The 27,581-nt window shown below is 42.0% G+C and overlaps 1 protein-coding gene across 1 annotated transcript in view; it reads left to right on the top strand.

Annotated features, from left to right (window-relative positions):
• LOC121078968 (transient receptor potential cation channel subfamily C member 4 associated protein) overlaps positions 1 to 27,398 on the top strand; it is a 36,763-nt gene extending 9,365 nt beyond the window's left edge. The window contains 19 exon segments of the mRNA XM_040575725.1: positions 44 to 172; positions 430 to 546; positions 3,108 to 3,165; positions 4,302 to 4,357; positions 5,959 to 6,087; positions 7,248 to 7,414; positions 7,416 to 7,450; positions 9,676 to 9,864; positions 11,511 to 11,653; positions 15,571 to 15,702; positions 16,367 to 16,425; positions 18,881 to 18,982; positions 20,069 to 20,152; positions 20,491 to 20,581; positions 20,927 to 21,067; positions 22,719 to 22,827; positions 23,178 to 23,290; positions 23,530 to 23,736; positions 24,595 to 27,398. Of these exon segments, the coding sequence (XP_040431659.1) occupies positions 44 to 172; positions 430 to 546; positions 3,108 to 3,165; positions 4,302 to 4,357; positions 5,959 to 6,087; positions 7,248 to 7,414; positions 7,416 to 7,450; positions 9,676 to 9,864; positions 11,511 to 11,653; positions 15,571 to 15,702; positions 16,367 to 16,425; positions 18,881 to 18,982; positions 20,069 to 20,152; positions 20,491 to 20,581; positions 20,927 to 21,067; positions 22,719 to 22,827; positions 23,178 to 23,290; positions 23,530 to 23,736; positions 24,595 to 24,732 (2,199 nt within the window). The 3' untranslated portion in view covers positions 24,733 to 27,398.
• The last annotated feature ends 183 nt before the right edge of the window (positions 27,399 to 27,581 follow it).

The raw sequence follows: 27,581 nt of genomic DNA, 5'->3' as shown, positions 1-27,581 counted from the left end.
TATGCACTGGACGTGTGGGAATTATATTCGTCCTTTGTTGCAGATCACAGAGGCCTTGTTAAAGGAAAGAGATAAACAAGCAAAATGGAATGGGATTCCCTTACTGTTGCAAAAGCTGTACGAGCATAGCCACCCAAACAGCGACTTCTCCCAGTGCCAAAGCATCTTAAAGGTATTGTCTGCTGTGTTCTGGAATGGGGTGGTTTTTTTGTTGTTAACTTTCTTTAAAGGCTAGTATGATGATACACTGCGACTTTTGAAAGTGTTTGCATGATAGTACCTGTGAACTGGATGCAAATAATAGCTAGGAATGTGTGTAATTGATTAGTCACTAGATCACATGGATAGTCTGAGAAAGTTGTGTTTATACTGATGAATAGTTTTCTCTATGAATCATCTCTTTTGTTTGTATTTTTAAACTGCATACAGGAAATTTCTCCGCTTCTCTCGATGGAAGCCATGGCATTTGTTACAGAAGATAGAAAAGCTGCTCAAGAGTCCACTTTCCCAAATACGTACACCTTTGACTTGTTTGGAGGAGTTGATGTAAGTGTGGCTGGTCGTGTTTTTGTTTGGTTTTGTTGCTGTTTTTTTTCTTTTTTTTTTTTTTTTTCAAAGATACCAAGAGATTTCTGCATGGTAGTCATGCCGTTGCTAAATCTGTAAATGACACCTTTGAGACTCGTGAAGTTTCTAAATGCAAGCTACAGAAGCATTTTACTGATTTGATGTTAGTAATTACAACTGTGCCTATTTGAGTCGTTCAAAATGTGAAAAAGGTGTATTTTCCAATGTATTACATCATCAAAAGCAAAATGCTGTTTTTTATGTTGTAAATTTGATTGTTTCTTCAGGTAGCCTGCTTGTAACTTGAGAGACAAGACCTCTAGGGTCTTCAACGGTTTCAAATGATTTCTAGTTGAAAGGTTAAATACCATAGTCACTACTAAAGCACCAAGAATGACACTTACTGAAGGGAATGTCTTTGGTTTTAAGCACACTAGCACACTTCTGGCAAGGTTGTCTCTTTATTGCTGCCATGCAATGCGTGCTGCTTCATCTATGAAAAATTTTTAAGCAGGGCTGCTAGGTTTATGTGTAGATGTTTTGGCAATTTATCTCTTTGTTTATCTGTTGTAATTTGACATTACAAATATATCCAAGTTTGCTCAATTTTATTGTGACAGACACTAGGATCTTGCCTTTCCTTAGAAATGTATGATTTGTGTTTTTCAGGCAACTGATGAACTTTATTTTTTTTTGTCTAGCAGTTGTTGCTACTTCTCTCTTGTTACGCGTAATGGGCCTTTATTTCAACAAGACATCTATTTAGGATATATTATTTTGAAAATAACACTAGCTTAGTTGCTGGAATCATGTCATTTGAGGACAACGTTCTTCAGCTACCCAAACAATTTAGAACATAGTATGAAAATGCTTAAAAACAATACTTTTTATTTTTAAACAGAGAAAGTGATGCTTTCTATTAAAGAGTTTTTACCATAAGAATGCACTGAAAAAGGCCTTGTTTCATATTTAAATGTGAATGTATATTTGTTTTTTTGATAGTTAAGGGGAGTGATTTGGTGGTTTGGTTTTTTGTTTGGTTGTTTTCTGTTTCTTTTTTTTTTTTTAGCTTTCTTGGGTAACAGTCAGCTTTCTGACTATAACAATAGATACCTGGTTCCTAATTACCTGGTGCCTGTGGTGAGAGATTTGGCTGGTCCAAGTGAGTTTAATCTGGTTAAAGGTAGTGTTAGAAGGTAGCGGTAGGTGCTTTTGAAAGTCCTACTTTAGTACCTGAAAGGCAATTAGTCTGATCTACTAGTTCTGTGTGTGCCACGTACTGATTTTGAGTTGGGATATTTCAAACCATGAAGTATCAGTAACTTTGGAAGACACTAGACTTGCAGTGTACTCCATAGCATCACACTATAATGTGTGATAGCATGTTTGTGTAGATACTTTCAGATTCAGACAGCCTTTACATCAAGGAAGAACAAAAGCACATTTGTGCATCATCCCTTTATATGAATTATTGTAAAATACTGCCTGAGAGTACGCGAGCATGTCAATTAATACATGAGCTTTAGGGACTTTGGACATGAATGCAAGCCCATTTCAAGAAATTAGATCTCATAACTCCATTTCTGTGTTTGTTTTTGTTTGTTTGTTTTTTTTTTTCTCTGAGTAAGTGAGGCACCCTCTTACCTATTCTCTCTCTGCCTTTGGCCTTTTGCACTTCTTGCCGCATATTGTTGTGGTTTCAGTAGGATGGCTGAAGAAAGCCCTCTCCAAGGATTGTCTGACACCACTGCAGTCCAGTCCCTGGAGTGTATGTGCGAAGCATACCAGTGCTCAAGGATAAGATGATAACTACGTGGTGGGTTATAGTACTGAAAAAGAAAGAGATAGGGTATGCTTCTGTGGCAGGATAGAAGAGATCTTTACTGCAGCCACTCTTGAAAGACACACTGCTTGCAGTAGATGTTCTTTCCCAGGAGAAGAGCAGGTGGTCTGCATCCCAAGTGTTTATGGATGTCTTTGCGTGCTTATCTTGGATACCTGGCCTTGAGGTGTGCATTCTCCTCCTAAAAATTAAGCTGTTAATATGAGCACTACATTAGTGCTGCTGTCATTTTGCTACCCTATTAATTCAACAGTTGCTCTAACAAACACTGAAAAATATATTTTCCTCTTTCAAGTTGAAATATATTTTGGAATCCAGCAAGATTTAGGAAGAGCCCTTTCAAAATCTTCATTTCTTTGCAGATTATTGCTAAAGATTCATTATTTTGGGAAACGTGTGATAGTCATCCTTGATGTTATCTGGATATGTGTGAAAATACATTCTTTGCAGACTCGTGCTTAAAAACTTGCCGCTGGGAGCCTGTTTTATAAGTGTGTTATTCTTTCTGCAGGGTAAATACAACTATTTTTTGTGAACGTAATATTGACACCACCGGGTTTTTGATTGTAAAACTCCCATCATTCATCTTAGTGACTTCAACAAAGATGGGTCTAAGTTTGAATTTGTCACTGACAAATTAACTGGTTATTTGTGTCCCAATGATTATTCCCTTAATTCTTTATCTATTGTTTTACAGCTTTTAGTAGAAATTCTCATGAGACCAACCCTTATGACACAAAAGAAGAAACAAAAAAGTAAGTAAATAGATCTGCTCATTTTTTTTCCGTTTTTGCCTTTTACCCTTCTTGAAGCAGGAGTTATTCTATTTTTCTGTTGCTCTTTTCCTTCTATACCAGGGATTTCGTGTTCCAAAATGAATCATTGGTTTCTTTATTCTCTGTAGTAGTGATTCATGTTGAGAATTAGGATAGTAACCTGCTGCAAAATCAGGAGTATTCATGCTGTCAGCATAACTTTTCTCAATGCAGCAAATCTGTAGTCACTTGAAACTTCATCTTACTGTGGCTATAGCTACTGTTAACAATTATTAACAATAAACCACAAAGCATTGTTTATGTCATAGGAGTTATAGAGATTGTGAGATAATGAAAAGTATGCTGTTTTCCTGAGCAAGTCACAGTGACTAGTAATTTCCAAATTGTTGTAAAGAGAACTTGCTAATGGGGAGCAGTAGCTTCAGGTCAGCTTTCCTGCTGGAGCAGCTTCGGTTTAGTGTTTCCATTTTTCTTGTCTGTGATTCTGTTGACTCCCTGCAACTCTCCTGAGGAAAGAAAATGTCATGGTATGCGCCGTGCTCCCTGCCCACCAGCCAGGGAACTTCAAAGGTGAAGTAACTTGAACTTGAGCTAGAGGCAGGTGTTCTATGCCCGTATGTTTTTTAAATATTAAAATGCTGGAATAAATCAGATTGAAAGCTTTTCTACCGATTCCTGATGCTGCCTGGAGAAAAACACATGAACTAAAGACTGACTTCTTTTCATGTTTAATAATTGGAATTAATTTGTCTCTTATAGCATTTTTTCCATATTGACAAATTTTGAGTTGATTTATGACTTCTTTCCTTCTCTAAAATACTGTTTACAAACCCTGTAATTTTCTGCGCATGACTAAGAAGTGTGCTAGACCTCAGGTACATCTCTATCTGCAGTCCTAGGCAGTGGTAGTTTTGGAAGAAAGCAAGCAAACAGAGCAGTTACAGAGTAATTTACTGTTTTTTTTATCTGCAAGACATTTGCAGGTATGATCCAAGTCAGTAGTTAGCCTGGAATTCTCACTCAGTTTATAGCTATTCATGTCACTACTGTGGATGTTACTGAGCAACATTACTTGTCAAGATAAGACTAGTGAATGTCTGTTTTCTTCTTTGCAGTAAGCGATGACCTCATCAAGGACTGTTTAAGCATACTGTACAACACGTGTATATGTGTAAGTGCAACTGCTATGAAAATGCGTTCTGGCTTGACCAGTACATCTGCTGTTTTTCAAGTGATGTGATTGTTTTATACTTGACAAGACAACAGACAGACTCTTTTAAAAATAATTTAAACTTACTCTGAATCTTTTCATTAGAATTTCTTTAGTTAAATATAGGACCACCCTGTATTTTGGATCATTGTTCAAATAATTTGTGTCGTCTTAGGCACGTTGTTAAGCTTAATCTCTCTTGTTTGGATCTTTGTGTGTCTGTGTTCCCATAGGAAATTCATGTCAGCGTTTGTTGTATTCAGGCTTAAAATTTGAAACTAGAAATGGATGCCTACAGTCTAACCCAAGCTACAGCTCATCTTGTTCAGTAACAGTGCTGGCAAACTCTTTAAGTTTGATCCTGCAAATTCTTTGTATGTTGAATATCAGTCCAGTTGCGCATTGATGGCAGATCAGTGCCAGCTATTGAAATAGCTTCAGAATTTTAATGGAGAGCTAGAAGGGCATGCCTCTGATTATGCTTACAGGGAACATCCTCAGCATTGTTTAGTTAATCACACAGTTTATTAGGTCATAACCTAGGGAGCGTTGTTTAATGAAAAAAAAAACAAGATGATAGTCACTGGACTGGAGCTCTTCCAAAGACATCGACCTTATCTCGAGAGTTTGAGTACTAAGTATCTGTATACAGATGGGAAGGAGAACAGAGGGAGCACCACCGCCTGCTTGACTTAATAGGATTTTATTTTTTTTCCTTAAACTAGAGGTAATGCAACTTCTGCAAACCGTGATTATTGTAATAGCGAAGGAACAAGTTTGCATTTTTTGGATTAGCTGCTGTTTGACTTGATTCACTTTATTATTACCACTCATTTGAATGAGAACTGTTCAGGATCACAGAGGTCTTCTGTGTGCGACATAAACTGTTCTTATGTTTATCTGTAAATATTTAGGAAGAATGTAAGCTAGTCTATTTCTGTGAGCAGTGGTGATAGGTCAGTCACAATAGCCAATTTTGCAAGCACTGAGGATGTAGTTTAAGTTACGTTTAATTCCAGAAAAGACTGTCCGTGCTGTCAGCAGAGATCAGAGCATGAAAGCTAGCATTACCTAACTCTGTGATGAACCCAAAAGTCATGCCTTAGTGTGCTGTAGCATGACTGATGTGTTCATCACTGAATTCATTAAGGCTGATGCTTGATTCTGGTTGCTTGAACTCTGCCCAGCTGAGAGGAATGCTAACAGTTAAGGAGGAATCTGGGGACTGCATTTGCATATTATGAAATGGAGCTGATTATAATTTGTATGGGAAACTAGAGACAAGCCTCTCTGACATGTTTCCAGGCATTCAGTGTTTACTCTTGATTTAAGCAAGTAAACGACTCTGCCTTGAGTGAAGGCTCTCATCCTGGAGCCTGTAGTTTTTGCAAGGCTCTTGTTAACTTCAAGCAAGGATTGGAGTTAGATTTGGTCACTATAAACACAATGTTTTCAGGAACAGAGGATTTGATAATACATCATCTTAAAACTGTTGTGCATGTGCCTGTAGCATGATGTGTCAAGGTGGGCTCTGACTCTGTGTGCTTCTTGTTGCTTTCTAGACGGAAGGAGTCACAAGGCGACTGGCAGAAAGAAATGACTTTGTGCTGTTCCTGTTTACACTGATGACAAACAAAAAGACGTTCCTGCAAACTGCAACACTCATTGAAGATATCTTGGGAGTAAAAAAGGTTTGTTAACTGGTTTCTTCTTTTTGCATGGCTTTTCAGGCCAGTGGAGAAAATGTAGCTGTTTCTGTGAAGGGTTGCTGAAAATAATTCTCAAAGCTAGCATTCTCACTTCTTGTAGCTTGTTTGAAGCATGCCTGTTTACACTGATCATTAGCTTTAATCACAGTTCAGACAGAAGCCAAACTATGTATGTGGTATCATATTTGTAATGCTTTTGCATAGCTTGCAGAGGATGATGGGGGGAGTGGATACGTAGCTCATTATTAAATCATGGCCAATATTTCAAATAAAGAAAATGGAACTCATCCAAATTCATTTTTTAGTCCTTTCCTTTTGATTACTTTCCAGATATTTCAGTAGTCTTGCAGACATCCAGAAAGCTTCCTGTGCTTCTCTCCCTTACCTTGGGTTTTGTTATCTCCCTGAGATTACTTGAGGTTGTTTGCTATAGGCTGGGGGAACAGACAGTGAGGTCTTCTGTGTGAGCTGGGTTTTTGAACTTGTACTGAAAACCTTGCTGATGTCATTACAGCGTAGTACCCTAATGTGGTGCAAAGAAAACTTCAGAGGTGTAACGCTGGGAAAATTGTCAACAAAATGTACATTATGTGGAGAGGGTCAGGGTCTTGTAGCTAGCTTGTTACTGTTTTTTTTTCAGAGTAAAGTTGAGGATATTGCACTTCTAAAGAAGTAAACAAGCTTAGTTTATCTGAATGTAAATAACAAATTTTCAAAATAATTTTTATATCTTTTAATGAACAAGACTGAGGGAGCGAAATCTAGGAGCCTGTTCTCATCTGTAAGCTTCTAAGAAACTACAGACAGAAGTGGAAAACTCAGAGTTGAAACTTTAAATGCAAATGGTCTGTTAAATGATTAAAAAAGAAAAAAGGCCCCCAAATTTGACTTAAATGCAGAGCCCTTAAAGTCTTTAAAGGATAGATACATATGCTTCTGGAATTAATAAACATAAATGACACCAGTTGTAAAGTAACAGCTGTTTGCAGAGTTCATTTGCCACTGCTTGTGTGCTTCTGTTTTACTAACATTGAAATAACACAGATCTCACCACAGAGAAGCTGTAGATGAAGATTTCAGGCTGTGTTGTACATTCTCCTATTGAACATCACGCACAACTTAGATTACATTGCCTCTTCCAGGAAATGATACAACTGGATGATATACCCAATCTTGCAAGCCTTGTGTCTAGTTTTGATCAGCAGCAGCTTGCAAATTTCTGCAGGATCCTCGCCGTCACAATTTCTGAACTTGACACAGGAAGTGATGACAAGCACACGCTGCTTGCCAAAAATGCTCAGCAGAAAAAAAAACTTGGGACCGTCTCGAGCTGAAGTTAATCAAGGTAACTGTTACATTGTGAACAAATGCAGAAGAATCACAATAATGTAAAATTTCCCTCTTCTCAACCTTAGATCTATAGTGTGTGTTTTTAGCAGTTACTGTAAGCATTCTGTCTTACAAAGTGTTTGTCTTTATTCAGTTTCTTTGAGCAATTCCTGGAGACAGTCTTCTCTGTTAATGAAACTTTCTAGCTTTCAGTTTCAGATGCAGTTAGTAGTTAGGTGAGTTGAGTCAGTCATTTCAGCCATCTTTGGTCAACTGAATGGCTTAAAATAATTGGATTTGTTTTCTATTGCGTGGTTGCTTCCATGGCCTTCCCTTTAGCAGCTCTCAGTAATTTCATGTTCTCCTTAACATATGAGTTCCTGAACTAAATCTCTACAACCGTCACAGTTGCTGTCAGAGTAGTTCCTTCTCTGATTTTTATCGGGCATTGTCATGAGCAGGATGTCTGTCTATCAACAAGAAAAGTATGTTTGTTAGTCACTTGTCTACCCTTACCACGCTAGCCTTTGAAATCTGTGGGTCTAATCTAAACTTTAACTGTGGGCAGAGTGCAGATTTTCTTATTTTTCCAAGTACAGACGCAGGAGCCTTGCTCAGTTGCAGAAGTCCTAAATTCATACTCAACCTTCTAGGCAAGACATTTAAATTAAAATACTATCAAAGGTGGAATCTGCTGTTTTCAGCTCTTGATATACTAAAAATCTTTTGAGCTTCTGAAGCAGACATTTGCATAGGTCCAGGTCAGACCATTTCAAGATGCACAAAAAGGGGTTTTGGAGCTGTTTTTCCTGTCTTCTAATGTTCTGTATTAGCCATGAAGAAGAAAGCTCTGTTCATAACCACTGCCAGCTATAGAGCATCCAAGTGAAAGATGGGTAGAATAATATGGCAGGCGGAAGCTGAGAAACTTTAAAGGGGGGTGGTGGTGTATTGTCTTCTGCCTTGCGATCACCAGAGCTTGCTTGTGAAGAGCAATGCACAAGTATGTCTGGGTGTGGGTACAAAGTTTAATTTAAATTAGTTGAACTGAATAAGCTTGGACCCCGTAGAGCTGAACTTGGCTGAGCAAATGTTTAACTGACCATTTTTTGTTTGCACAGTCAGAGACTGTATCTAAGACTGAAAAGCATATTCCATTTAAAAATCTTTATTAGGGAGTTTATTCTTTCCAAGATGGTACTAGTGAGCAGAATCACAGCTTTTTTACATAGTGTTCATGGCTAAATTCTTTGTCCTTTTCTACGTTATGTGCAAGTATGAAGACTTAGCCATGTATTTACCTCAGTGTAACTTGACTTCTTTGCCCAGAGAGGTTGTGGATGCCCCATCGCTGGAGGTGTTCAAGACCAGGCTGGATGAGGCCCTGGGCAACCTGGTATAGTGGGTGGCATCCCTGCCCATGGCAGGGGGTTGGAACTGGATGATCATTGAGGTCCCTTCCAACCCAAGCTGTTCTATGAAATAATAAACAGGTCCTGTAATTAAGTCATTCTGTGAAAACTTTAGGACAAAATGCATATACTAGCACACTCTAAGCCACCCAAAGATTTTGCAGATCAGTGACTTCTGTCCTTGAACTGCTGTTTCTAAAGGTTCAGTTCACAACAATTACAACGCTCTAACTTGGGGCTGCCATCATGTGCTCCCCTCCTATTCTACTTTCTGATGAACTAGTTTGGGAAGCAAATACTTAAAATGCGAAGAGCTTTCTAGCCAGCTACAGAAGTGGGCTAGTTCAGTTTGCTATGAGGCAAACACCGCAGGAGGCAAAATGAAGGAGGTGGCATCACACACAGAAAGGAGGAGGGTGGAGCTGGCCCTTTCAAGGGCTGCTGCTTTATTTCTGCCTGCTTAATTTTCAGCCAGATTGGTTTCTTGATATTGACTCACTATGGGTTAGAAAACAGCAGTGTCAGTGAAAGGGAATTGTCCAGAAACAAGCAGTTAGAATAGGGCAGAATTGTTTTTTTATCCAGTGTAAGTCCAACGTAGACCAGTTTAGTGCTGATGGAATTATGCCTAGCATATGTACGCTCTCTCCCAGCTCTTAAGAGGAGAGTGCACCAACTACTTCAATCTTTGGATCTTTTTAACTAGATGGAATTTGTTCCTTTGTACTTTTCTGTATTTCTAATGTAGGTATTTTGGTACCTGTCAGTAGAGAGGTTTTGATGACTGTTGTTGGTGATCCTGAGTCATAATATAATTTTTCTTTTTCAGCTACGCTTCTGAATATTCCAGGCTTCATTGAGCGATTATGCAAACTGGCAACACGGAAGGTATCTGAAACAACGGGTACTTCTAGCTTCCTGCAGGAGTTAGAAGAATGGTATACCTGGCTGGACAATGCGCTTGTGCTTGATGCACTGATGAGAGTGGCAAATGAAGAGGCAGAGCAGAGCAGTACAGGTATCTGGCTTGCATTCCTCTAGCCACCATTAGCAACGCATACTTTATTTTCTTCAGTATTTGTCATTTGTTGCTTTTCCTTTCAACCAGTATTGATTCCACTTTTCTTGCATGAAAGACTGCCATATCAGCATTTAGGTCTGACTCTGTTTTGTTCTCATGTAGCACTGATTAATTTTCATGAGCTGAAGTTAGCAAAAGGAAAAGCGTTCCAGGATAAACTGTGCCCTTTGTACGCCTGGATAACGCTTACTTATAACACTTACTTGTAACACTACATCCTTAGAATTAGTCTCCCCCAGAGTGACAAGAACACGTCTGAGGTAAGTGACTTTACCAGAATTTGCTCTAAAACTTAGGCTGATGGAATTTATTCCATATACTTCATACCAAGGAAGTGACCCCTCCTTTAAAAAGGAAAGGTTGTTCCAGAGGAGTGTATGGAAGTGTTAATACAAACTTAGGAAAAAGCTTTAAAGCAAGTGCCTGGTTTGTTTTTTCACCCTTCAATATTACAAAATTGCAATGTACGTTTTACTTAATTCAAAGCACTAAATAACGAAATGAAAATTATCCCCAAAATTTGATAGCTAAATCTTTGTTTTTTACTTCTTTAGAAGCTTTCTTCTTCATCCATCTTTGTTAGTTTTGCAGAAACTATTTTAAAAAATTGAAAGTGCACAAAAATGAAGTATATGCTCCAACAGCATCTTGTACATACCTTTATACACCATCTTGATGCAAACTGGAGACCGCTTAGTAGTCTGAAACAAAATTCACCAGGCAATTTCGCAGAGGTGCAACGTGCCCTGTTGCAGCTCTTTCTTGACCCACAAAATCAGTTAGCAAGCAAACCTAGACATACTTTCCCAGAATACTGCCTCAGTCTCTAGTGGCTTGTGGCGTACGGATTTATGAGTCAAAGGTAGTGTCTATACTTTTTAGCCTTTGATGGTTTTGTTCCTCTGTGTTCTTGTCTGGTGACTGTTCCTTCCCATGGGTTTAAAAAGCATTTACACTATCCTCTGGCAGGGCAGTTCGTGGCTTAGTTATGAATTTTGTAAAGAGCTAACTCCATTCTGAACTGCAACCTGAAGATTTCACTGTCCCCATTTCTGTGTGTCACTCATGATTTCATCACATTTTCTACTTACAGTTGTGGCATGTTACATCCAATTTCTCCCTTTAGCAATGTAATAGGGCTATGAAAATATTTAACTGTGGCCTAAGTATGCTGGTATTGAGGTACAAAATGGAAGTAGGCGAATAATAAATGCTTCTGATAATCTCACACTTATTTTTATTACCTTTTCTGCCAAGTTCTTTTTGATGCAGTATTCTATTATTCATATTAGGTGATCCTAGTTACTTTATGTAGGTGATGCCATTTACCTTACTATGGAAAACTTAAATAGTTTTAAAAAATCAAACTTTATCTCTTCTAAAGTTCCAGCTATATTTTTCCTCTTCTCTTGCGTTTAATTTAAATTGGTTATTTGTTGTATGCCAATACTTTTAGTTGTGAAGAGGATTCAGGCAGACTTGCTGGTCTTACATCTGTAGTGTCTGAGTGTAAAAGTAATAACTGTAACGAATCCTTTCCTGTTGAAACTGCCTCAGGCTCACATCTTTGCCATCTTGTTCAGAGTCTTCTGATGAAAGTGGATTGGCCAACACCTCAACACGAACACAGCTTCCACAGTCTATGAAGATCATGCACGAGATTATGTATAAGCTGGAGGTGTTGTATGTTCTCTGTGTGTTGCTCATGGGGAGACAAAGGAATCAGGTGAGCATTGGCAAATGATCACACATGCAAAAGTTGATGATGTCTCTGTAAACCTAAGTGCTTATTAATTAGGTCATGGACACAGAAACATGAAGGGCAAAGCTCAAGGCATAAAGCTGGACAAATCCTATCATTGCAGTGATGCACAAACAAATAGGCAGTGTTTTGTTGCTGAGAATGAGCCATTGGGCAGGACTTGTTGAGCACAGCTTGTGACAGCGTGGGGGTGGAGAGCTGCTGTAGAGCTGCTGCTGTGGTGCAAGATGGATGCAGAGCAACAAAAGCTAATGGCAGGCCTTGACCTGGTACATACGTGAAGGTACTCACGGGCTGCCCTAATCTGCAGCATTAAGTGACAGAAGTGCCTCATCCAGGAAGCCTCCCGGATCTGGTTTTGAGAAGGTGTGTGGCCATACCTGCGGGAGTTGCCTGGTAGGGTTTTCCTCCTCCTCCCAACGTGCTGCTGACCTGCTTGGACAGAACCCCACCGGGCATTCCACTTGGGCTTCTTTCACTTTTGGAAGTCCTCTGGGGTCGTTTTTACACTGGCGACTTTTGCAGTACATTTCCGTGCCTCAGCCAAGTGAGCATGTTGTTAAACTCTCAGCTGAGAGGATACACTTCAGTTTTGTCAGTACTAACTTTTCACTGCATAGAAATCCCACTCATCTGTTCCTTTTGCATTTCTTGCCTTTGAAGTGAAAAATTAATAATTTGTTCCCTACCTTACGTAACTTCTGGAGAACCAGTCACTGCAGCTTGGCTATAGTTGGGATTTAAACAGGTCAAAAGCATATTGTGAAGGGAAAGGAGAAGCAATCTGTTGGTGCAGTTTTGACAGATTTCCAGTGCTGGCAGTCTGCTCAGCTCAGCAGAGCAGCTTGGAATAGCTGGGTATTAGGATGCCCTAGAGACTGGGAGGATCACATTTTTTCAAGTTCTTGCAGGGTTGTTGTATTGGGCAAGAGTAGCTGTGTTTGGGGGCTGTTGCTTGAGCACATTTATCCTGAGCATTTTGTTCTTTGCTAGTAACCTCCCACCCTATAGGACTCACAAATACTCATTACAGGCAGTCCTTTAAATTTCTTAGTCTGAATTCAAAGTAAAAGTGTGTTTGAAGTACGGTTTTGCAACATAACTAACCTGTTCACAGTGAACCTACAAATGGATACTTAGCATTAAAATTAAATAGATTCTGTTTAATACTAGCCAGAGGAAGCTAGCAATTCTTGCAGAAACCACAATTGCTACCATAAGAAACTTTTATTCCTGTTGTTAGTCCTTTTAGGAGGAAAAAAAGGGTAAAACTGGCATGCAGTTCTCTTCCTCTCCAGGGTTCATTCAGGACTGGAGTTGAATTGTTGCGAGATTTAAAGTTATTCACTCCCAAATGTTTTTTGTCCAGAGTCAGGTCCTTTTGTAAAATCCACTACTTCTGTTTGAACGTAATAATATCCATCGTTCTTTATCTGCATAAAACTTTCAGGGACTTGTGTGGCAGATGTAAATCTATTCCCCTTCGTGAGAGGAAGTCAGATTAAGAATCAGAACCGAGCTGTTCCTTGTTGAGCTGAGCTTCTGTAAGCAGGTAGTGGCAGTGTCTTCGACAGCACTCGTACTGACAAGCATTTCAGCTGCTCTCTTTTTCTATCGGGAAATAAAAGCATAGGATCTGTAACATCAGTCTTCCAGTCTGAGCAGGCAAAGATCTTAATAGTTTAATATTGCAATAATTTTGTGCAGTTTCTAAAGGGCGTCACAAATCTGCTTCAGTCCGCTGTGGTAATCAATATAATGGTCTGACATTTGCTTGAAGCATGATGCAGCTTCCTAAACTAAACCTGCTGCTGAACGTTTACTCTAACTCCTTGGTTTGAACTTGACTGACTTGCATAAATTGAAAACTGCTCACAGTGACTTGGCTCCTACCTGCTGCCATGTTGAGAATGATCACACCCTTGGGGATAAGTGGTGTGTCACTGCAGATCTCTGCCTCTGCTCCCTTCTCATTATGGTCACACCCTAAATTACTCTCCTCATACATTTTTCTAGGCTGTCTTGCATGTCTCTATTGTGACAGATAATCAGTTGTTTTACTTGCTCCTGCTACAGGGAGACAAACCATGTACAGTAGAAGCTCGTAATAGCTTTAGGGGCGAGAAAGTAATAGAGCAATTTATATGAGGTCGGGCAGCAACAGGGGAAAGAAAGGCAAAGGAGTTTGAAGGATGGGTATGGAGCAGGGATTGTCTTGGCATCCCTGGATGCAGTAGTTGTAATGAGCTTGGGGTCGTGGGGGGAGCATGATCCAAAGGCAGTGACTGTGACTCAGGAGCTTTGTCACGCAGCAGTCTGTCAGGGAAGAGCTTAAGAGTTCAGCAAACTAAAAGTAATCTGAATACGTTTCAGATCAGGGAGGTGTCAATTGGATTGAGTGGCTAATGCTCTGTGTGGGAAGGAGCAGGTTCCCGAGTTGAAACAAGGAATGCAGAGAGCTCCTCCTGTAGCAGGGGACTGAGGCTTTTGCAGGCAGCTCACACACTTGGTTTCATCCTGTGGGGCTTGTGCCAAGCTGGCTGCTGAGGGATGGGACTGCAGGGGAGTGCTTTGTCCAGACATTCATAGAGTCACAGAACAGCTCGGGTTGGAAGGGACCTTAAAGACCATCAGTTCCACCCCCCTGCCATGGGCAGGGATGCCACCCACTAGATCAGGTTGCCCAGGGCCTACGAGCTGCTTTCCTCAGAGCTGCTTCTGTTGGAGGCTTGTGACTGGATCAGAGGAGTAGAAAGTGCCCTCAGATAAGGGAGTGCAGGACTCCAAACTTCACAGTCTGTCAGGGTGGCATGAGTGCGGTGGGAAGGAGCTGCGTGCTTCCTCCAATGTGATACTCACAGAGATGCCCAGAAGCGGGAATGTGATTTCCAGGTAGATGGGAAAGTTGGTGGCTGCAGCCAAAAGGAACACAGAAGCCCATCAGCTATGCTGTTAACAAGAATGAGAATGAAAAGCTGTAAAACAGCGCTGGCTTTAATACTTTTGATTCATTCAGGTACTTGAGGAAAACAGAGCAAAATTGAGTGGTCTGCTTAAGTACTGCTAGTTAGGATGCTACATCTCAAGGATGGCCTAGCTTAATGTTTAGGTGACTTAATTTTAAGGAACATAGCCTTTACTGCATTGGGCAGGTGATTTTTACGGCTTGTTGGGCTTCACAGTCGTGCATGATTTTCACTTACACTGCCTCTCAAGGGATGCTGTTTGTCATAGGCCTCCAACTGATGAGGATCCCACTTCATATTTCTCATACTCCTCATCCTCCTAAGTGCTTACTTCAGAAGTATCAAAGCTTGGACTGTAGGTGCAAGCCGTTCGCACCAGAATTATTAGCTCTGTAGTTTGTTTCAATTATGTTGGGGTTGTGTTACTGCTAGGCTCTGCTTTGCTAAGGACTCCTGCCTAGGTTACATGCAGAAAAAGTGTGTCAGTATTTTGTTGTCTTCAAAGGGCTGCCTCAGCTTTAGCTGTGTGAACTAGAAAGGCAGAGGATGCTCAGTGGGTGACTGGCAGCAGAATGTTTGCAGCTTGGTTTTGTGATGCACAGAAGTTGGGTATGGATGTATTTTCAGTGCCTTACAAGTGATCGCCCAATTTCCAAAGCTTGTCCTAGAGTCAGAGTGGTTAATTCAAAAAGCAGCTCACAGTTTTCTCACAGAATGTGTTTCCTGTCCATGACCAACAGATTGAAGCTAACGATGCATCATGATCAGTATGCATGCTACCATGCACACATGCTATTCGATAAAGAACTGACTCTTTCTGTTGTCAGAGGATGATGTAGTTGTGCACATCTGTTTTCCAGACTGTTATATCTGTGTTTGAGGCTGCAGCGAGTACTTCCTTCTCTTCTTTTCCAGGTTCATAAAATGATAGCGGAGTTCAGACTGATTCCTGGCCTCAATAATTTGTTTGACAAACTGATCTGGAGGAAGCATTCAGCATCAGCTCTTGTTCTGCATGGACACAATCAAAATTGTGACTGTAGCCCAGTGAGTAACTTTTTAAGTACCGTGTTGGATTTTGATGTTATTATGTAATAACTCTGAGGAATTGTACTGAGTAACTGAATGCCTGTATAAGTTAAGTGAGGTACAGTAGGACTCAGGTTTTTTGGTTTTTCTAATGCAAATTACTGTTTTCACTGAAGTCTTTATCTGTGGTTCATTCTAACAAGTTAGCAGAGGGCAATTTAGCCTCTCTCCAATCTCTCAGTTTGGGAATTGTGAAAGGGGTAAATTTTTTTGTCTCTGGAGGCAAAAGTGGGAAAAGACCAAAACTAACAAAATGATAGCTGCTGGGTCTAGCAAGGAGAGCCACAGAGCAAAAAACGAATTGCAAAGAGTTGAGTTGTTTTTGTTATTCAAAGCTAGATACCCTAAACCAGTAAGTATAGTGAGGATGGTTTTTTTGTCTTTGTGGTGAGAAGAAATTAACTGTTACATGTATAGGCTTGCAAGTAGCCTCCTCTTCTGTTCTATTTTTGGGAAGCCTGCAAAGTGCACCCTTCTCCTTTTATGCAAGTCATTTGCTCTACTGTCCAAATGGGTTTGATTTGGATAGGTTTTCAATTCAGCTGCTTCATGTCAGCGTGGAAATTAATGATGGCCAAAAATACCAAAGCAGTTTTGTTGACCGTTATTCTCTCTTTTTTAGGACATTACTTTAAAGATACAGTTCTTGAGGCTTCTTCAGAGCTTTAGTGATCATCATGAGTGAGTATGAAAAGCTCCAGTAAATTGTGGCTCGGTGGTATTGTTTGTCTGGTTGCAGTTACAGCAGGTCTCCTAGGCACAGTGCCTGCTCTGTGAATGGAACATTGCACTGTCCTTAAACATTTGTTCCAACGTTACGTGCCTTCCAGCTCCTCTATGAAAAGGCTGTGCTCTCCAGTGGGCAAGTTTAATATGTCCACTGATGATTAAGACGAGCCTGTTTTGCTTAATGTTGAATTGAACTGAAACATTTATGTGATGAGTTACCACTTTGTGGCTGCAGGATGAAGGTGGCAGCTTTCATGATGCCGTTTCTCTCTTTTCCCTGAGAATCGGTAGTGAGGCAGTGTGCTCACAAGACGCTTTTTACCTGTGTGTACACATTCAGGCTTAATTCAGAGTGGAACAAGCCAAAAAAAAGTCTGTTGAAAGATCAGGGCGAAAGACAGCACATCTGAAGTTAACCTGAAGAGGAAGATGCAATTGCTGTCTAAATACCAGCAATGGAGGAAGACCTGATTAAGCCTGATTATGCAGTGGAAAATGTTAGGGGAACAATTATCTGGAAGGTAGTCATCTGGAAGCTGGGTTGGAAATAGGAAGAATGGCTCTGTTTGCCTTCAGAAGGCATACTTGTGAAGCTTGATTCTGCCATAGTAGTTGAGGGGTGATGTAGGGTTTTTTTAAATGCCTTTACTCAAGAGATGTACCTCCTCTGATGCAGAGAGAATTGCTGCTGTAGTTTGACTTGCAGAATCGCATTTTGCGTTCTGTAAGTGTCCTGCTGCTCTAATTCAGCCCCGCAAGATGGTTTCGTGTTCCTTAGCAAACCTCTGCATTTGAGGCATATTGCACTAAATATGCATGTGCATATTCACTTCTTGCCTAGCTGGTGTTGTGTACAGCCAAGGGTAATATTTTTTATAGGATTTACCAAATCCCATTAAATTTCTTAGATATGCATATTGGAAGTGGCCGTCTTTTTGATTAGAGAATATTAGTTATAAGAGTGGGGAGCTGCTGAACATATTTCACATGCAAGGGGAAGGCTGACCTGTCGTAGATCCTTCATTAAAGACATTGTTTGCTGAGGAATCACTCCACGTTTTCCAGTAAGATCTCTCTAGATTATGTTCTTACTGAAGTGACTACTACAAAGACGTCAGGCTTGTTTAAATAGAAAACAGCTTTCATCTGTAGTGTTTGAGCGGATGGAATGTGTGGAATCTGGTTAAGGCTTTTAAACAAGTGGTTGCATAAACTCTATGAAATTACAGTCTGGTGGAGTTAGCTGAGAACACGATGGGAGTAGGTGCTTATATACTGGTACTGACTTCAGTAAAATTGTGAATAAGCTAAACTTGCAGAACTGTTCGTGCATGGAGAGAGAGGCTGTGTTTTCATTACAGAGACCTGTTGATCCAGATCAAAAGAAACTTCACATGACACTTGTTGGGCGCTAATGTGGAAGATAGTGTTTGAAGCAAGAGGGCATCCCTGTCGCCTCTCTGGTCTAATAGCTTACCTTCTTTGTAGTTGCTGTGTTTTGATGAATAGGTTCTACTTTGTACACCCTCACACCCACCACTGCATCATATGCTCCCCTTGGTTTCTTGAAAATAAAACTTTGTTGGCCGATTCTGAGCAATTTGCAGTAGGAGGGCATTAAGGAAACATGCTGGAACTGGGGAAGGAGTAGGGCAGTGGGAGCATCTGGAGTACGTTTCTACATTGTCAGACCTGTCCTACTAAACTCTGGACACTTCATTTGTTCCACAGATAAACTCACTGGCTTTCATAAAGAAAAAAAAAATCTCTATTTGATAAATCATTTTATGCAAATTCCTTGTTCTAATATCCATTCCTGTTCTCTATATTTTATAAAGCCTTTAAATATTTCCAGAGTAAACAGTTTGCTTACAGTTTGCTTAAAGTAATAAAATACTAGGAAGACTGAGTACTCCTTTGCAGTTTCTTCTTTCTAACTGAGGCTAATTACTGATGAACAGCAAGATCACTATATGGCAGAGAAAAAGTGTTGGAAGCTGTGAAAAAGTTTGCTGTTTAAGTCTACTGAAATTCAGCAAACTGTTGCTGAGATTTTCAGAAACTTGTGCCATCTGGAAGCAAATATTTACAAAACAAACCATAAGATCCTGAACAGATCAGCAAAGAATAGGCATCTCAAAGCGGGTTGGTGTTGGCAAATTGTGTTTGGCAAATTTCAAAGACAGCTTACAAAAGAGCAGCGAGTTGGCCTAGTTTGGGAGTGTGCTGTGGTGAAGGGGAAGTAGAGTGTGAAAGGCTGTGAGAGCTGGAGAGGTGAAAACTTACTGCCTAGTCCTGCAGCCCTTAAAGGCCTGTGGCATTTCTTTTCATAGAGTTGCACACTTGTCTGCCTCTTGAATGGATTCATCATGTTTTTCTCCCCTACTCCCCAACTGTCTTGCTTTAGGAACAAATATCTCCTTTTAAACAGTCAAGAACTTAATGAGCTGAGTGCTATCTCCCATAAAGCCAACATCCCTGAAGTTGATGCAGTTGTCAACACCGACAGGTGAGTAGGGATACAGGATTTAAGGTCAGCAGCTTCTAGGATTGTGCAAACACATTGGAGGTTTGGGTCACCTATTTTGTTTGAGATCCCACGGTCTGCAACACTTGCCTTAATTTCAGTAATGTGCTTCAGCAGGAAGTGTCTAGCTGGGTTTGTACAGTGTGGTCATTAGCAAATTTAAACCGTGTTGCGTTCTCTGAGTAAGGCCCTTTAAAAACAGAAGCAACTTAAAATGGGGATTTTGGTTTCATGGCCCGGACTTCATTATTGTGTGCTCAGTCTTCCTGTTTGTCTGGCCTTTCTCACTACTAGCATTGCAGACACAGCTGGAAAGTAAGCTGTGATCCCTCCAGTACATGAATTGCTGCTGTGAATAAATCTTAGTTTTTTTGATTGAGAAGCAGTGCATACACAATGTCCATTACAGGTCTGCATATTTTAAGAACAGCTAATAACTAGAATAAGCTAAATTAGATTAATGTGTTAAAACTCCTTACAGAATCTCTAGTATTATATTTGATTATCTATTCAATCGACTATTTTGATTTAATGAGCACTTTAATACACAACTCTGATGCACAGACCTCACAAAGTGAAAAATTTTGTTGAATTCGGTTGTCAGAATACTCCTAGATTACCAGCAGGGACTTGGTCTGCACAGAGCAGACTTAACTCACTTTGAAAGGGAATTCTCTGAGATTTCTAGATTATAACTATTATCATAATAATTTGCCTAATTGGTAAGAAATGGCATCCGTATTACTTGGATCGTTTCCTTCTAAGCACAGATACCTGCCTGACTTTGTCTGGAATAAGTTGAATAAGTACTTAAGGGGAAAAATTCACCCTGTTGTAAGTGCACTGAAAGGAAGTAGAACAAGGGTGTCAGCATCTTTGTCTGCCCTGCAGAACACTCCCACTGGTAGAGCTAAGTCACAAAAGTTAATGAATATTCATGTTGTATATTTAATACTAGTCATTAATTTATCATTCCAACCTCTGGAGAAGAGGTTGGATTCAGTGTCCTACAAGGGGCAGTAGAAACAGCCCTTCCACTCATGCTGTCATTTCTTCATGTGCCTTTAGGAGTCTTGTCTGTGATGGGAAAAGAGGTTTGTTGACCAGACTTCTTCAGGTCATGAAGAAGGAACCAGCTGAATCCTCCTTCAGGTAAGTTCATTTTACATTGCTGTGTGCTGTTTTGAGTTGATTGGAAGGTCAATTTGTTTTCATACAGCTCACAACAGTTGAAAATGCTTGAAAACCATAAGCTGTGAAGAGCATGTGGCTTTGTTGCACTTGGCATTCTTCCTCACCTGCACTACCACTGTAGCCAAAGTTTGCATTGGACCTCATACCCAATACGGTCAGTGATTTTCTGCAGGATCAACAGATCTCTCTCCAGCTTCAGTTTGGAATGAAACTGGTTAGGAAATTTGGTTTAAATTGTAGTTGTGATAAATTCCTACCCTTGCTCCAGAGTTAAAATCTCTTCTTCCATTTCTTAGGTTTTGGCAGGCAAGGGCAGTTGAAAGTTTTTTGCGAGGCACCACCTCCTATGCAGACCAGATGTTTCTGCTAAAGAGAGGACTTCTGGAGGTAATGACGTGCACATCCAGCTTCTTCTGTAACACATCTCTGTAGCAATCAAGAAGGATTTATCTGTAAAGAATTCAAAGGGGGGTAAAAATACAGTTTTTATCAGGCAAGTTTTGAAAGGTATTTGTGAATTCTACTTGTGGCAACCAGGTGTGTGTGGGGTGGCCAGCTCTATAGCCTGCATCATTGGGAAGTTAATTTCATAAAAGACTTGTCTGAATTGTTGTATTTAGTTCTGTTATTTAAGAACTAAACCTGCAGATAAGTGTTTGAAATAGTGATTAAATCAGTCTGTGCTGTATTTGGGCTAAACCATGGCAATAACATGTTTTCCTCCCATGACAGCATATTCTCTACTGCATTGTTGATAGTGAGTGCAAATCACGGGATGTGCTTCAGAGTTACTTTGACCTTCTGGGAGAACTGATGAAATTCAATATTGATGCATTCAAGAGGTTCAACAAGTACATCAACACAGATGAGAAGGTAAATATTTGTGTTGTCCCCAGCAGGTCAAATTACACCCTCTTATAACCAAATACAGCACTAGGAAACTCAGATTGGTTTGCTGCTTTTGGTGCATCTGTTGAGCCTGGTGCACAATAAACACAGAGGAGTGAGCTGCCAAAGTCTCTTCACAAGTGCGTATGTTGCTGCATACAATCGTGTTCTTAGAAGTGTTCCCAGCTGCTCTGAGTCAGCAAGTGCTGAGCTGTTCAGAAAATGTTGCCCGTTACATGATCACGCAGGTCCAAGGTCAGGGCTCAAAGATGGTAGAACAATTCCTGTGATATCACTTGGTTTGGGGTTAAGCTGATAGTTATAGAAACTCAGACGGGCTCCAAAAATTGTTTCGCTGGAGCTTCTTTAAAAAAGAAAGGGGGGGGGGGCTGATTTGATGTACATGAGTTAAAACGCTATTTAATATTTGATAATGTAAAATTATATACCTTTTCTTTGATATTATTTGAAGTTCTGGGCATTTTAAGATGTCATGGTTGACATAATTACCTAGAAAACTGAGTTGTGCATGTAGATCAAGAATGGGCAGCTCTCTCTGCAAAATGATTTCTTGTTTTTATGCACTTCTGTGTATGTAACATCAGCTGTTGGGAAGGTTTTGAATGGTCTCACGCTCTTGCTTATGATACGTTAATTTTTCTCTGGTTGCTGTCAGGTCTGGCAGATCTTGGAAAACAGTAGCAGAGATGCATTTCCAAGAAAGGTGTATTTAATATCAGGTTGTTCTTTGGTTAACTGGCCTCACACATTCTAGAGAATCTATCTATATACTTCGTGATTTCTACCTTCTGATCTATAAATTCTTAAAATTTTGGGTTGGTAAGAATCCCTCACTGTATTCCTCCCCAGCACTATCTGATGTGCAAAGCAGGTGTAGGGAAATAGGGAGCTAGAGGAACTAGAGCCCAGCAGCCTTCTGTCTCATTTGTCTCTTTCAGAAGAAAGTGTGAAATCCTGATGTCATTGACATGACAGGGATAGCTTCATAATAGATTTTAGTAATGCCAGGACTGTCTTGGAGGTTTTTCTGTTCCTTAACGTTTTTAAGGTACTTACTGTAGGGATCCTTTGGACGGCCTTCACTGCCAGTATTGGCTTCGGCCGGATGAGGCAGATCGGGAGTGTGTATCTCCTGTTATTCTTGTTAGAGTTAATAAAAAATAACGAACATATGTATTGGTGTGGTAAAGAAATGACCGGGTGTATTTTGGCATTCAGAACCTACCTTAGGTCTTGCTCTCCCTTTTTGAAGGGAAAGGGAAATTGTGTGCATCAGTGTTTGCTTTTGTTGGTGATGTGTGTGGTTTAGGTGTTGGAGCTCAAAATTCAAGGTGTGGTTATCCTGTAACCTTCAAGAACTGTATTCTTCCAATGTTGAGAACCTGGAATGCACTGACTGCTCGACTCACCAAATCCTGTCTGTAGCTCCTCCTGCTCAGGTTCACTAGCCTGTTCCCCTTGTGCCAACGAGGTAATTGGTCAGTGCACCTCTTGGCCATACACATTCTGAAAATGTTATGACATGCTGTTCCGTCAGGCCTTTTTTCTTCTGAGTGCTCGTGTACAATGACTTTGCATTTTTTTTAATGCGACACTATGAATTTCTTCTCTTTAGTTCCAGATATTTTTGAATCAGATCAACAGTTCATTGGTTGACTCGAACATGCTGGTTCGCTGCATTACACTGTCCCTGGACCGATTTGAGAATCAGTCTGATGCTAAAGGTAAAGAATAAGAAATGGCGTGGATGGGTATGTGGCTGTGATAATGCTCATTTCATAGAATCGTAGAATATCCTGAGTTGGAAGGGACCCACAAGGAGTTTCGAGTCCAACTCCAGGGTCCCCAAAGGACCACCCAAAAAACCAGACCATGTGTCTGAGAGCATTGTCCAAATGCTTCTTGAACTCAAATTTTAAGCCCGGGCTTTGAAAATTTTGGTATCAAACAGAGAAAAGGTCACCTTGCAGGTTTGTTCCTACAGCCTGAGCACCGGTTCTTACTGCTGAGTTGCTTGGATCAATGTGTCTGAACTGTTAAGTACCTGATGATTGTCTTTTTCCTCTTGCTGCAGTTGCAGAAGTCCTATCAGAGTGCCGCCTGTTATCATATATGTCCCAGATGTCCATGAGAATGTCCTTTCTTTTCCGTCTCATTAATATTATTCATGTACAGACACTTACACAGGTAAAGAGCTGACACTAACTTCGTTGTTATCTTGCTGGTACTGTGTACGGATGAACTGGGCTGGGAACAGGGAGGAACCTGGCTTCTCTGAGGAGACCCGTGTCCCTTCTTTCTTGATACAAATAGGAGCACTTCCTCTGCATGCTTACTGTGAGCACGTTTTGTAAGGACGTGTATACAACTGATATCTCAGGGTTTGTTGTTGTTGTTGTTTGACCTACTGTCATTTTTATTTTTAGGAAAACGTCAGTTGTTTGAACACAAGTTTAGTTATCCTAATGCTGGCCCGAAGGAAAGAAAAGCTACCTTTTTATCTGCGCACTTTGCAACAGATGGAATACACAGAAAAATATCCAGGTTTCATCCTGAACAACTTCCATAGTCTTCTGCGATTCTGGCAACAGCATTACCTCAACAAGGATAAAGACAGCACCTGCTTAGAAAATGTACGTGAGCCTCTTACTGTAACCAGAATCCACCATAGCAATATCGTATTAGCCACCTAGCAAAAATGGGGTGGCAGGGTGCTGTGGGTCCTGCAGTGCCTGGACCCTGGGTTGCAATGTTTGTGCCATGGTTTGCAGCGACCCTTCTGTGGCTTCCTGGGCTGCAGGCAGGAGATGATGCTGAGAGCAAAGTGGCCGCCGTTGCTGCGTTTCAGGGTGCTGTGCTTGCGTGCTGCGGTACTTTCCGTTTTCAGCTGCTGTTTGGCACTTGGAAGTGGCTAGCTGTCCTGGGTGCAAAGGTTTTGGGCAATCCATGGTGTAGAGTGAGACTGCCAGCACTTGGTTGTTGCAGGAGAGGCTTTTTGGCCTTAAAAGAATGACATAAGGGGGATGCGAGCAGGGAGGCTGTCTTGTCTTTGTGTCCTGCCTAGGAGCGGGAGCTGCTGCCAGCACTGGCTTCAGCTGCAGCACTGCAGTGTCCCAGTTTGTGTTTGGACAACAGAGGAGGAGTTTGGGCTTGTGTGTGTGCGCACTGCTCCCAGACGGCCTTGCCTGCCGACCCGTGCGGGTGGTGTTTGCCCTGGGTTGCTCCCAGCAGGGTTACGGCTGCCCCCGCTGCTGGGCGTCCCTGCCTGAAGCTGGGCAGTGGGAGGCTGGCAGGCTCAGCACCCTGCTCTGCTGCCCCGGGAGGGCAGGCTGGGTGGGAATAGGGGCTGGGTTAAAGTGTGTGGCTGGGGAGGTCAAGCTGAATAGGAAGCAATTTTCAGTTTTCTCTGCTGAATGCCTGTGAGATGTCTCTTCTGCTGCATGGCAGTACCTGCTGAGCACGCTAACCGGTCTCTTCATCTCTTCCCGCAGAGCTCATGTATTAGTTTTACCTACTGGAAAGAGACTGTATCTATACTGCTCAGTCCGGACCGGACATCCCCCTGTGCCATAGTTAGCTACATCGACGAGGCATATATGGACATTGACAGAGACTTTTCTGAGGAGTAATTCTTCGCTCTGGCTTCTGATGGACAGCGCTTGGAGGGTACCTTGCAGCCCGTGGATTTTCAGGGATACGCTGTGTAGTGTGTGTGCGCGCGTGTGCGGCTTGGAACCGCTGACCGTTACTGCATTGTCAAAACCCCGGTCCCCATCTCTGATCTCTAATGGATGAGACTTTGAGAGCTCTCTGGGCAACACATTCAGGGATGTATCTTCCAGTTGTTCTGGGATAAAAAATAATCACCCGCAAAAACTGATCTTTTTTTTTTCCCTCCTCCCACCCCCCGCCCCGTTAAATGTGGCTGGTCAGAGCTCTTTGTGCTGACGGACGAGGATTCTCTGTACGTGCCAACTTAGTGATGGCTCCTTTTTACGGCTACCAGGACTAGCAAGTCACAAAGCACAGAAATTGCCCTCCAAACGTGAGGTCCAAGGAGCCAGTCTGCTTGGGACCCTGACACAGCAGCCACATGCAGAGCCACCACGAGGACTCCCTCCAGGTGCACCTCTTCTGTTGGGGTTTGGAATCGGGGTTTTAGGGTTGGTTAGTGTGTGTGTGTGTGTGCGTGTGCATGTGCGCACGCGTGTGTGCGCTTTTAATTCCTGAGAGCCCTAGCTCCAGTCACCTCTTTCTCATCTACTTTTGGATCATTTGGTACTAAATCTGTTCAGCCGCTGTCTATGTGTTAGGAGAGAACCTCTGCTCCTGCTGTCTTTCCTGCAGATCCTTCCTCTCTGAAGGTGTTTCACAACGGTGCAGAGAACAGAGACATTTCAGCAGTGGTGGAATTGCAACAGGAGTTGGCTTTTTCACAGAGCACTAGCATTAAAATATACTAATTTTTTTAAACTTGGGGCTTGTCCCTTCTTGGATAACTAATTGGGTTTTAAAATACTTTTCAGGACCATTGTTCTTAATGCTAACCTGCTATGCCTGGAAGTCTTATGTCAGTCTGCTTTCAGCCCTTAATATCGACACACACACATTAATCTTGAAGTGCAATATTTATTGGAAATGTCAGTTTTTCCTGGATCTGTTTTAATGAGAATGTGTTAAATGCTGGGAATAAACACTCCTAGTTGAAAGTAACTTTGCAGGATGTGTTGGGAAAGGGAGAAAGCAGGTTTTGGCGGTCACGATTGCCAGACCTGTGCACACCCTGCCTGCTCACCATCGTGTTGCTCCAAGACAGTCACATTCCCAGGAATGAAATACAGCCTGAAGTCCTGAGCCACTGCATTTAAGTCAAAACGTATGAATCTTGCAGCTCCAGCTAAAAGGAAGCCGGTTTTCTTTTTGAAACATGCATCTGAATTTTTTAAAATATCTGTTATTTGATGAGGCAATTTGGCTTCAGCTCTCTCTAGGGTGGTCCTGAGCTGTAGCATTTTGTCTCTAATCCTTGCCCCGGAATGAAACCCCCTCTGAGGGGTCCCTGTGGTGGGGCCTGGATGAGCGGATGAGGTTTCCAGCCCCCAGTGCAGGACTTGCTCTCCAGCAGTCACCCCTCTCCTCTTGCTTATCTCACGCTTCGTGTCCTGCTGCGGACCTGCGGTCAGAACTCTGCTTGCAGGGTGCTCAGAGCTGCTGAGCTTGTGCATAAGCCTGGAGCCTCGCGGGAGCCCCTGGGGAGCCTTCGGTGTCCGGGGGCTGAGTCCCTGGGGCAGGCTCTGCCCGGCTCTGGTGAGGGTCCCCAGTCACCACCCTTGTGTCGGGGACCTCTTCCAATGGCAGCTGCACCTCCCTGCTCTTCATCAGGTCACCCCCAGCCTGTCCCCTCCCTCCCCCCAGCTAATTTCTTTCTCATCTGTACTTTTTTGTTCTTGGGTATTTGTGTTTTTGGTGTATCTTTGCTTCTTCTTAACTGTAATAGATGTACACTTAAAATAAATGCTTCAAATTAAAAGGCTTTTAAGTTAAGGGATGCCTTTTCCATAGTCTAGTTAATTGGTGCATCCAGTGATTGCTGCTATAAACCTGCAGAGTCTCATTTACATCTCTGTATTTATGTAACGTACCGTTAAGCGCCAAGCTGTGTCTGTCCTTGGCTATGGGCCCGCGTGAGGCTGAGCTGAAAAGACCCCAGCCTGCCTTCTAGCTCATGGATCCCTCCTCCCCAGCATGGGAGCACGGCCAGTTACCCTTGGTCCTGCATTTTGGGTCCTCGCCTGCTAGAGGCAGCTTGGCTTTGCTTTCACCTTCAGGCTTGCGCAGGAGGCTGAGCTGGCTGCCTGCAGATGGCACGGGCAGGGAAACCACGGCGGCTCCTCCAGGGAGGGAGCGCGCTGGGCTCCGCGGAAAGCCTCTGCCCACTGAGGGCACGGCCATGAGCACGCTGAGAGTCTGCTGCTGCGAGCTCATGTGTCCACGCCAGGTACCTTAAGCAGCTCTTCTGAGAGGGACCAGACCCCTCCGTCCTTGTTGTGTCTTATTTACGGAGAGCACAGGGAGGAAGGGTCCTGCGCGGGGCCGGGGGGCGCTCGCTGACCCCAGCCGAGGTGGCAGCAGCTCTGCACAGGGACGGGGTGGAGGTGGGACCCTTGTCACTAACCTACAGCTGGAAGTCTGCACTATCCCCACAGATCACTGAGGTGCGTGCTGCCCAGATAAATGCCAATTTACTAACTGCAAATAAACATATTAAATGGAAACTTATTAAAGAAATTTATTTTAAAGAAACAAGTGGCGATGTCTTTCTTTGTAGTCTCTTTGCCTAAGCAATCAGCACTCTCTCTGCCCTGCAGGACTGTATTTTACAGTCTCCCGGGGAGTAATGGGTGTAATAAGGTCTGTTTTGCCCTCTGCCCCCATGCCCCTGCCCTGCCTTGGCTCTGGCCCTCCCTTGCTGAGAGTG

The sequence above is a fragment of the Cygnus olor genome, chromosome 16, assembly GCF_009769625.2.
Source record: "Cygnus olor isolate bCygOlo1 chromosome 16, bCygOlo1.pri.v2, whole genome shotgun sequence".
Taxonomy (NCBI): domain Eukaryota; kingdom Metazoa; phylum Chordata; class Aves; order Anseriformes; family Anatidae; genus Cygnus; species Cygnus olor.
This window is presented reverse-complemented; position numbering and strand designations above follow the sequence as displayed.